Below are 11,237 nucleotides of genomic sequence, written 5' to 3'. Positions count from 1 at the left end.
AAAATTCACGAGTTAAAAGTCCCCTAAGTCTGTTTCACTTCCCCGTTTCAAAATGGTTCTTATATTTCACTTTACTACTTCGAAATGTTTTCATTTCCTTCTTGGGGGCTAATGCAGTTTCGCACCTTTCCTTGAAAAATGCATTTTTTGAAAATTTTTTTTTCAGATTCCTACGTTTTAGATGACGGGGATTACGAATATGCAAAAAAAAAAAATGTAACCACCTCCCCAACTCCCATTTAAAATTTTGAACTTTTTCAAAAATTTTTTCCCCTGTTTTAGATGACGGAAATCCTGTCATCTACGTGCCAGAAACCACGTTTTCAAAATTTTAAATTCAGTAAGGATACGGATATGTGTATAAAGAGATAGATAGATAGACATGACTGTCTTCCTGGGGTTAAAAATAACAGTAACAACGTCTTCTATAGGACCGCTACATTTAGTTGACAAATATATTATTTAAGGCAAACATAAGTAAAACGCAAATTCTTTTCACTTTGATGTTTTTGTCTGTATTTAATTTCAGTTTGCATATGTTCGTCAATTTGCTACGATCTCTTTAGAGCAAACAAAATAAAAAAATTTAAATTGGGAAGGAGGAGAAGTGGGGGTTAAATAAAAATTTTTTTTGGCATATTCGTAATCTCCGATATCTAAAACGTAGGAATCCGAAAAAATCCCTTTTTCAAGGAGAGGTGCGAAACTGCATTAGCCCCCTTTCTTGCAACAGAAACTCGTGTGGTCTTTTTTTTATGATGAGATTAATTTCGCATTACACCGTTGAATATCTTGATAATCAACATGAAAGGAATTATTAAAGTTACCCAAAGAAAAGAAAATAGAAAACTTCTTCGTAAATTGAAGAAGTTGAAAAACGTAGCATTTTCTCAAAGGAAACAAGTGAGTTATTCGTGTTGCATATTTATGTTTGTTTACTCAATTAAACGGCACTTTAGCACACGTGGTCGTTTGTTTTGCTTCATTTTCCACCATTCAACTTTTTACTGGTTTTTATCTATTGACAGTAAATGTAGAAACTATTGAAAATTAATTTTATCGTTTTCGTACTGATTTCATATTTTTGAGTGACTGAAATGTAATTTCATCTAATGAATTAAACTTCTCACAAGCTTTAAGAAGAGCTTAAACGTTTATAATTTTTATTACCTGATTGAGCAATTTCATGTAACTAATATTGTTAATTTTCTTAGGAACGGCATTCAGATCATAACATCTGCTTCTTTTCTTCCTCTATAAATGTATGGTCTGTAACTTTTTAGAAGAATACAGCAGATCGCTGGCACAATATGAAACCGGAATGGATACATAGTCTTGTATCACTCTAGCAAAATGCTGTTCCGAGTAAAATTCCTGTTGTTATTTATCTCAGATCATCTCTGATCGAATATACCTTTAGTCATCTGATCATTTTTCCAGATATACATTATTTAGCAATACATAATGTATATATCTTTCCTTTTCAAGGCGATAAGATATGGTTTTAGGGAAATTTGACTATTATGGCGACATAACAGCACCCCCTACACATAAACAAACATATACACAGTTATATTTTCTTCTGTTACTTCACTGTTAATTATGACAAATTAGCTTTACTTGTCAATGCAACAAATTTGTTCATATTTAATATTAATTTTTTCACATTGGTATAATGTCTCAAATATTGGATGATGATAGTGTCAGTTGACTCAACATCAGTACCTAAAATAATAAGTCTTGCCAAAAATTTGAAAACTGAACTCTCAGTCCACTGGCTATATTTTGATCATGTGTCAGGGACAGTTTAAATCACTAAACTACACCTAAGATGGAATAAAGTATATTGTTGCCAAGTGGGTTTTGACTGTGGAACATAAATGGTATGGAATAGTTGAGCAGATTTTTTTTATTGTTTTTCTTGCATGGAAAGAGAAACCTTTTTTTTTTTGTTGTTGAAGTGGCGATGGCCAGTCAAAATAATTTTGAACTCTTCTCTGGCTTATAAAAACCACAGGTAATGGCTATGGCAGTATACATCTCAAGAAAAACCTTGACCTGGACATTAGAACCAGACTGAGAAACTTTTGACACTAATATTATAACTAATAAATATTGGCTTCAGATTTTGGCACAGGACTAGCAAGTTTGGGGTAGGGGGTAAATCATATTGACTCCAGTGCTCAAATGATACTTATTTTATTGACCCTGAAAGGATGGAAGACAAAGTTGACCTCGGATAACTAATAAATATTATAGACATGAACATATTGCACTAGACACCTTCAGCAACCTGTGACTCAACTACAACATCAGTATTTGATGGAAGGACTAACAACTATCTTGTTCGTGCACTTGTCAAAAACTGCTAGCATTTTAACTTGTAATTTCCAGCTGTCATTCAACTCAAAATGTAAGAGAATATGACATACTGCAAGTCCTTTTATCTTGACTGATTCTTTGATATACTCATTCCTCCATACTTGCTTAATATCAATTATTTGAAACAAAAAAGTTGATGTAAAAGAAAAAAAAATATTATAGAAGGTGTAATGAACTAAACCTCAGCAAATACTCTCATCACTATTAGCTGGAAGAATTTCATAGATGTGAAATATAATTTAATACAACCAGTACAAAATTAAAAAAAAAAAAAATCCTTGTAACAGGTTTGTTTCATATTTTTTCCAGATTCCAACTTTAGAAAATATAGATAATTCTAAAGCATCTGAAGAAGCAGAGCAACAAAAGAAAAGGAATGCTGTGAGAAATAAAAAAAGGAAAATATCACGTAAAAAGAAAAAAATGAAGCTAAAAGAAGTATGTACAGCCATGTTATTAATGAACTAAAATACATTGCCTAGTTCTGATCATCACCATCATCATTTAGCATTCATTTTTCCATGTTTGCATGGATCAGAATGGAATTTATTGAGATAGATTTTCCTGTGGTCAACCTTTACCTGTTTCTCGGTAAGGTAACATCTCCCCATAGCCAAGCATGTTTTTCATGGAAGAAATGAATAACTTCACTTGTATGTTGGTGTTGTTTGTTTACAATTATCACATGATGTCAAGGTACACACATGCATAAAAAAAAAAAAAAATATATATATATATAATATATATATATATATATATATATATATATATATATATATAAAACAGGCTTTTCCCAGTTTCTGTCAACCAGATCCACTCACAAGGCTTTTGTTGGCCTGTAGTAGAAGATTCTTGTCCAAGGTGTCACACAGTGGGATTGAACCAGAGACCATATGGTTAAAAAGCAGGCTTCTTAACCACACAGCTATTCATGTGCCTGTTCACATAGCAATGTCTGTGCCTATAACTATCTTTATTCTATTTTTGATTAATTTTCTAATACTTTGAGTGTTATATTTACCATTTTATTCTGTTCCCATTATTCCTGAGAAGCAAGAGAGTACATTCTTTAAAAGTATGCTGTCCTGTATTAAGAAAATGCTTTTTTTTTTATGTGTGTATGTGTAGAAGCAACTACAATGACATTCTTTATTTGTTTATGAGGCTCATATCTTTTCTAATAATAAATTTGAATAATTATTTAAAGATATTTAAATTTGCCATTTGTATTAAAAAAATAAATAAAACTTGTACTTTTAACCCAGGAAAACATCTTCAAGTTTGATAATGTAAACCCTTTACTCTCATTACAAAATAATGAGTGACATTAAAGAACTGAAATTGTTGAGAGTTGAGCTAGCAATCCATCCTTGTGACCTCTACAGTGATTTCTGGGGAATTACTCTGCTATCACACTTGCTGGACAAAGCAGGGTTACTACCCATTCAGCTATCTAAATGGCAAGGTCTACATAGACATTTCTTTATTGTTTTCTTTTGATGATAGGTTTTGTGTGCCTAAAATATATAAAGGTTAATCATCTTACCTCTTTGCATTGTTAGAAGCTCTCCTTTTCATTTGTTGAACAAAATTATATATATTTACTTAATGTTTGTTCCCTCCTGGACCTACTTGGAGGTCTTGGGACATGCATTCTTTGTGCTCCAACCCCACACCTCCCAGATTAAGTTGTAGGCTTAATGCTGGTTGTACCAGCATTGTGAAGGTACATGGCTCAATGGTTAGAGCACCGGGCTCACTATCATGAGGTAATGAGTTTAATTCCCTGACAGGCTGTATGTTTTGTTCGTGAGCAAGACACTTTATTTCATGTTGCTCCAGTTCTCTCAGCTGTAGAAATGAGTTGCAAAGTCACTGGTACCAAGCTGTATCAGCCTTTGTCTTTCCCTTGGATAACATTGGTAGCATGGAGGGGGGAGGCTGGTATGCATGGGCGACTGTTGGTCTTCAACAAACAACCTTGGTCGGACTTGTGCCTCAGAGGGGAAGTTTCTAGGTGCAATCCCATGGTCATTCATGACCGAAGGGGGTCTTTACTCTTTACCAGCATTGGCTGGAGACTGCAGTATGATTTTTGAACAGACCTAAGATTCAAATGCATCACTTATTAACCTACACAACCGATGATGTGGTATGCCTCTTCTTTTGAACCCTTTTCATATTGCAGTTTGTTTGTGGTGGTCTTATTCACACCAGGCACCAACTTGGTATTTACATTGGAAAGTGTAACGATGGCTTCTTCTGATAGAACCTCAGTGGAAGAAGTACCTGAGGACTCTATCCCAACAACCCTTCTAAGAAAAGTGGATGGAGAAGATGGATGAATATATTTTTTCCCTTTTACTAACATTTATTTATTTAAGTGTTGCTACTTTATTTTTCTCTAATTTTACATTATTTGGTGGCTTTGTCTGATCAAGTACCTGCTTCTATTTTCAGTTACAATTAAATCCAGTTGAGAGTGATGATGACAAGGAAAGTGAAGAGGAAGAAGACACTAATGTACAAATGATCAGAAAACGACAGGATCAGGCAGCTATAAAAAATGAAGAGAAGGCCATTAAAGAACTTGAAAAGAAGCTTGGTCTGAAGAAAAGAAAGACTCTACCTCAGTCGTTTATAGATGATGGCTTAGGCTGTATCCTTTAATGAAAAATCATTAATAGTTTAATTACAAATACTTATTACAAATGTTATTAAGGATTTATTTATGTTTTTAATAGCAATTATATTACAACTTTATATTGTTAATGGGTTGGCTATTTCACTTAATCTAGTTGATAGCTTATGGAGTAATTAAAGAAATAATCCCATACAGAAAGGTTTTATCTGTAATAACTAGTATAACAGCACATTTGTTATTTACTACAAATATGAGTATTGTACTAGAGTCTGTATTAAAAGTTGATTGATTGACTAATGAAGATGCTGTACGGTAAAGCTAATACAGGATAACATGGCAAATTGTATGTTATTTAAATTTTATATGAAAGTGTGAAATTTAGGAGTGGAGGTCATGTAGATAAGAATCAATTTGTTGAACTGAGGAAAGCATTTAACAGACTTCATAATATTTAGTCTGATGCACAGTTATGTGAAAGAGCAGATGGAAGCTGTTCAGGCTGTGTTAGATTGTACTGAAAGCATGATTTTGTTACACCCAGTGAGGCAGTAAAGCTCCAGATTTTCAAAGGCTCAAGGGCGATTTCAGGTATCCCTACAGAAAAAAATTGCATGGGTTCAAATCAGGTGATCAGGTGGGCCAACCGATGTCACTGTGCAATGAGACCAAATGACTGGAGAACACCTCCATCAAAATCCCCATTGCACATCGAGAAGTGTGAGCTGTTGCCTCATCCTGTTAAAACCAAACATTGTCCCTATCGTCAACTTCATTCAATTTGGGTTTCAGAAAAGTCTTTAGCATCACACAATATCGATCAAAGTTCACAGTCAGTGTGATATTGTCTTCTTTGAAGAAGTACGGTCACCAACTGCCAAATTCTGCCACTACACACCATACGGTCACCCAAGGACAATGCAAAGTGTGTTCATGCAACTCACGAGGGTTGTTCTTGACCCAGTATCAGAAGTTTTGCTTATTCATGCTGCCACACAGGTGAAAATGGGCCTTGTCACTGAACAACACAAGAGTTGCATGGGGAACATGTTGAATTTCCAAACACAATGCTCTGTGAGTTTCAAAGTCTTTTTCGCTGAGTTCTTGTGCCAAAACCATTTTGTATGGATGCATTTGCAGTTCCTTGTGAAGAATTCTTTACAAACTTCTATCAGAAAGCCTAAGAGCAGTGGCGTGTTTCCATGCAGAACGTTGTGGAAAATGTTGAACTGAAGCTCTTACTGCTGGCACATTTTCCAGAGTTTTCGCAGTCTGAGGTCGGCTGATTGATTTTTGTTTTAATGCTAATATCCACTAGCTCTGAAGTTGGTAACCCATAACAGAATCGTGTTTCAAGTAGGCATTGGGTCATGTCTACCAAGCCAGAAGTGCACATGGAATGCTCTTCATGTTGCAATTACAGATTCATTGTTCTTGATAAATGCTTCCACAATGAAAGTGCGATGCTCACCTGTCCAAGTCATGTTGGCAACTGAAAATGAAATGAAACAAAATAGCAGAAATGGCACCATTTGAAATAAAATGGCATTATATGTACATTTCAAAAACAAACACACATTTTTTTTGTTCTTTACTTCACTTTTATTAAACCTACAGATGTGTCAGATCAGTTTGCCACACCCTGTATGTGTATATGTCCTTGTGTCTGTGTTTGTCTTCCCATCACCACTTGACAACTGGTGTTGGTGTATTTATATCCCTGTAACTTAGCGGTTCAGCAAAAGAGACTGATAGAATAAGTACTAGGCTTAAAAAAAAATAAGTCCTGGGGTAGATTATTTGTTCAACTAAAACTCTTCAAAGCAGTGGTGCTCCAGCATGGTCATAGTCAAATGACTGAAACACAAGTTAAAGAAAAAAATAATAGAATATATATATATAAATAGAGAGAGAGAGAAAGAGGGATTGGTTGATTGGTTGTTTGCATGACAAAATGGATATACACATGCATGTGCATAAAAACAAGGCCTTGGTGTTGCACCTTGCATTCTTACTTTTGTATTTAATATTCAGCAAATGTTACCCAATTTATTGTTCTTTAAATATGTTCAAGATATTCTTGATGTGGCTGGAGATTTTAAAAATTGTGGCCTTCCCCTCAAAAAGGTAAATGGAAATGATTCTGATTCAGACAGTGATAAATCTGAAGATGATGAAAAGAAAGATAGGGATTCAGAAATGGCTGATGAAAATTGTGATGATGACAATGATGTTGAGGATGATGATTTTGACAATGATGATGATGATGATGAGGAGGAGGAGGATGATGATGATGAAGACAGTGAAAGTATTCCAGAACTTGTAGAAGGTACTTTATTTCCTCCTTTTTTTAAGAGGAGGTTTAACAATTATTTTTCCTTTTTTGGGCTTTATATATTTTTTTTTTTAGATTTTACTAGGTTTTATATTTTTTTAGATTTAATAAAACAAATTAGATACTGAAAATACATGAGTACAGGGTCTTGTAGATAAATTGAGACAATTTTTATGATGCTTAAAACTGGTTATAAATACTAAAATAATGGTAGTAGACAGATATAATTTTAATGTAACATTTATTACAACAAAAACATTTATCACTCAATATGGCTGCCCTTTTGAGTAATTACTGCCTCCGCATGAGAATGAAATTTTTTCACAGCTGCTGCAACCTCCGCTTTTTTGATTTTGCATGTCACATGCATGATGTAGATCTTGAAACAATTGACACTTGTGTGTGGTGAAGCATTGGACCTTGCTTGAAGTACACCCCATTAAAAGTAATTGAAAGGTTGAGATCTAGTCTATTACTGGGCAGATGTTGGCCCTCACAAAAAATGGTACCTTCTCACCAAGGAAGGCCTGTGTTGCTTTTGACCTATGCCATGGTGCAGAATCCTGGTTAAGCACCACATTATCACTCCATCTAAGGTAACAGAGAATTCTTCAGGCTATCCAGAAGCTCTTTTGTGCTGATCTTCAAGCCACACTCAATGAAGTGTGGATTCATGGATACTTCCATCATTTGCCATGGCTCCAAATCCCATTACAGAGGTAGGATTCTTAGTCTCAAATACAGCGGGGACATCACAAGGTTGTATGCAATCACTTAAGAATTTCAGTGTCCATGGTGAACTTCTTGTCCATTTACAAGAGAGTTTTTCCCGCACCTTGATGCTTGATGAATGACAAGCTTTGGGCATCTCTTAGCTCTGATTGCTTTGGCTTTGGCTGTTAGGAGATGATGTCATCCAACATAGCTAGTCATACCAAGATTCCTGTTCACAGCTCTGAACACCATGGAAAGGGACACATTGCATTTCTTTGCAAGAGTTCTCATGGATGTGGATGGGTTGGCCTCAGTTGAGTGTTAGAGGCCAGTGAGAAACTTTGGATTGCACTTGGAATCACTTTGAGTCTTGTGTTCATTTCTTTAATCTTTCCCTCTTCTTTAAATTGTTTATACACATGATAAACTTTTTCTTTTGCATGTTTTGTCAACTTAACAATTTTGTTGGTGGTGTGCCCAGTGCGCACCAAAACAACAATGGCAGAACGATTCTGCTGATTCATGAAACTTCTGTTGTTGAATCAGTTCACTATTTATCTAAAAAATAAAGAGGAGGATTAGATTTTCAAACAAGCAAGGTTTTGTCAAAAAATGAAATGTTAAACCCACTAAGTCAACTGCTTAAAAGTGATTTCAGTTTATCTGCAATACATGAGTAGATCCAAATAAATGTAGCACATAATAATATCTGGCTTGATTGTAGGTATAATTGGCATTCCATCGGTTACGAGGACGAGGGTTCCTGTTGATTGATCACTCCACAGGCATGTGTATCCTTAACATAGTTCTCAGGGAGATTCTGCGTGACACAGCCTGTGTTGAGGCTGGTCCTTTGAAATACAGGTACTACTCATTTTTGTCAGATGAGTGGACTAGAGCAACATGAAATTAAAAAAAAACTTGCTCAAGGATACAACATGCCAGGAATCAAACCCACAACCGTACAATTGTGAGCTTAATACCCTAACCACCAAGCCATGTGTCTAACTTGTTGAAAGTAGTTTTTAAAATTAAAAATATTTTTTCATTGGGTAAACTTATTGTATTTTTTTTCATCTCATGAAATTAAACCAAGCTCCCTATAGAATCATAAATATACTGATGACTTGGTTCTTATTACAGAATTTACACACAACTGATGTTTGAGACTTAGATTCAGTAGCTCAAGTCAAAAGATGTGAGAATGAATGTATGCAAGATGAGAAAGCAGCACTAGGGTTTGGGTCTTGTTCAGCATGTTGAAAGGAATATTTAAAAAATAGAAATTCTGGGAGGTTTTATAAAAGAAGAATATTATTCTTTTGTGATATATTTTTAATAAGGGAAGTCTTTTTAAAACAGTTATTTTTGCTTTGTTATTACTCTAATTATTGTAATGTATTTTTTGTTTTAGTAACTAACATGGTATCATCTAAAATTTAACGAGGATTTTTATTTTCTTTGCAAGATACTAAAACCAAACAGGCTCCCATTTTGAAAAGGCCAGCAACAGAAGACTGTTCAGAGAAATCCATAAAAAAAAAGGTCAAATTTGATGATTCAGTCCCAGTGCCAAAGGCAAAACAAGTGAAATTAACTGAGCAAAGTAATGATTCTTTGAAAGAAGACATTTATGGTCGGTTACGAGACGCTGATGGAAAGGTTGTGAATTCAAAACCAACTGGTTACATACCTCCAGCCTTGCGACAGAACTTATCTGATGCTAATGCTATAGATGCAAAACTAAATAAACAAATGAAAGGACTTGTTAATCGGTGAGTAGGCAGCTTTTTTTTTCTGAATTATTTCATTTCCTGTTTCTTTTTTAATTATCAACATAATCTTCATAAGATGATAGATGAAAGACAGGCACAGGAGTGGCTCTGTGGTAAGTAGCTCGCTTACCAACCACATGGTCCTGGGTTCAGTTCCACTTTGAGGGACCCTGGGCAAGTGTCTTCTACTATAGCCTCAGACCGACCAAAGCCTTGTGAGTGGATTTGGTAGACAGAAACTGGAAGAAGCCTGTCGTATATGTGTATTTATATATATATGTGTGTGTATGTTTGTGTATGTGTTTGTGCCTCTGTGTTTGTCCCCCCAACATTGCTTGACAACTGATGCTGGTGTGTTTACGTCCCCGTAACGTAGTGGTTCAGGAAAAGAGACTGATAGAATAAATACTAGGCTTACAAAGAATAAGCTTAACTAAAGGTGGTGCTCCAGCATTGCCGCAGTCAAATGACTGAAACAAGTAAAAGAATAAAAGAATCTTGAGAAAAATTGATTCTTTTGTGGAGTGTATCACTTACAGATCTTTGCTTCTCAACAATGGTTATTTGTATTGAAAACTTATTTAACAGGATCCTGTTAGCAGTCCTCATAATGATAAAATTACTACATTTGCTATGTGTTTTACTTAAAGATTCTCTTAGCTCACACATATATCCTACAGCCTGTTTCCAGTTAACTTTTCTCATCAGGCATGATTGTGTTTTCAGTCTCTCTTGTTTTTGCCAATACTAGAAAATAGTGAAATTGTATGCCAGCAAATTGGCCTTTTTCTTTCTTTATGTATATTTACCATATTCAGATCTGTAAATCTGACAAATCTATTCTATCCCTAAGAAAGACAACTTCACTGATTCTACCAACTAGAATTGTACACCCACCTCCAATATATTAAGGTTGATGGAAATATTTATCGGTGAAGCATTACATACTAGTGGTATTTTGGGCATCCAGCCATAGACCATGCCAGCATGGGAAGAGGATGCTAAACGATGATGATGATGATGATGATGATATCTTCAGGAAAGTCAAGTTATTTCATTATACTTGTGGAAAGGCTTTCAAAATATCTAAGTATGAGAATCTTGTAGTAAAGATTGTTTGTCAACATAATATGGCAGTCCTGGTTTAGAACAAATGTTGCTGTAATTTAGCTCCAGGAGACATCGTCTCCAGCTGGCTATATGACACAACCTGTGTCCTTATATTTTCGAACATGGGAATCTAGCACCCCAACTCAGCTCAAAACAATATCTGGGGCTAAATTACAGCAACATTCGTCCTAAACCAGGACTGCCATGTTATGTTGGCAAACAATCTTTACTACAAAGTACTGTTGCTGAATATCTCACGTTGTGAGATTTAAAAATAATT

General features: G+C 35.0%; 1 protein-coding gene across 2 annotated transcripts in view; it reads left to right on the top strand.

Annotated features, from left to right (window-relative positions):
- Nucleotides 1–658: 658 nt before the first annotated feature.
- Nucleotides 659–11,237, top strand: part of LOC115218014 (nucleolar MIF4G domain-containing protein 1) — a 50,038-nt gene continuing 39,459 nt past the window's right edge. The window contains exons 1-5 of one of the 2 annotated variants that reach the window (XM_029787763.2): nt 660–903; nt 2,692–2,820; nt 4,843–5,041; nt 7,098–7,352; nt 9,541–9,847. In XM_029787763.2, the coding sequence (XP_029643623.1) occupies nt 805–903; nt 2,692–2,820; nt 4,843–5,041; nt 7,098–7,352; nt 9,541–9,847 (989 nt within the window). In that variant the 5' untranslated portion in view covers nt 660–804. Of the gene's footprint in view, nt 904–2,691; nt 2,821–4,842; nt 5,042–7,097; nt 7,353–9,540; nt 9,848–11,237 lie in introns of both variants that reach the window. The other variant, XM_036503382.1, reaches the window with a different exon arrangement.

Source organism: Octopus sinensis, linkage group LG1 (assembly GCF_006345805.1).
Source record: "Octopus sinensis linkage group LG1, ASM634580v1, whole genome shotgun sequence".
Taxonomy (NCBI): Eukaryota; Metazoa; Mollusca; class Cephalopoda; order Octopoda; family Octopodidae; genus Octopus; species Octopus sinensis.
This window is presented reverse-complemented; position numbering and strand designations above follow the sequence as displayed.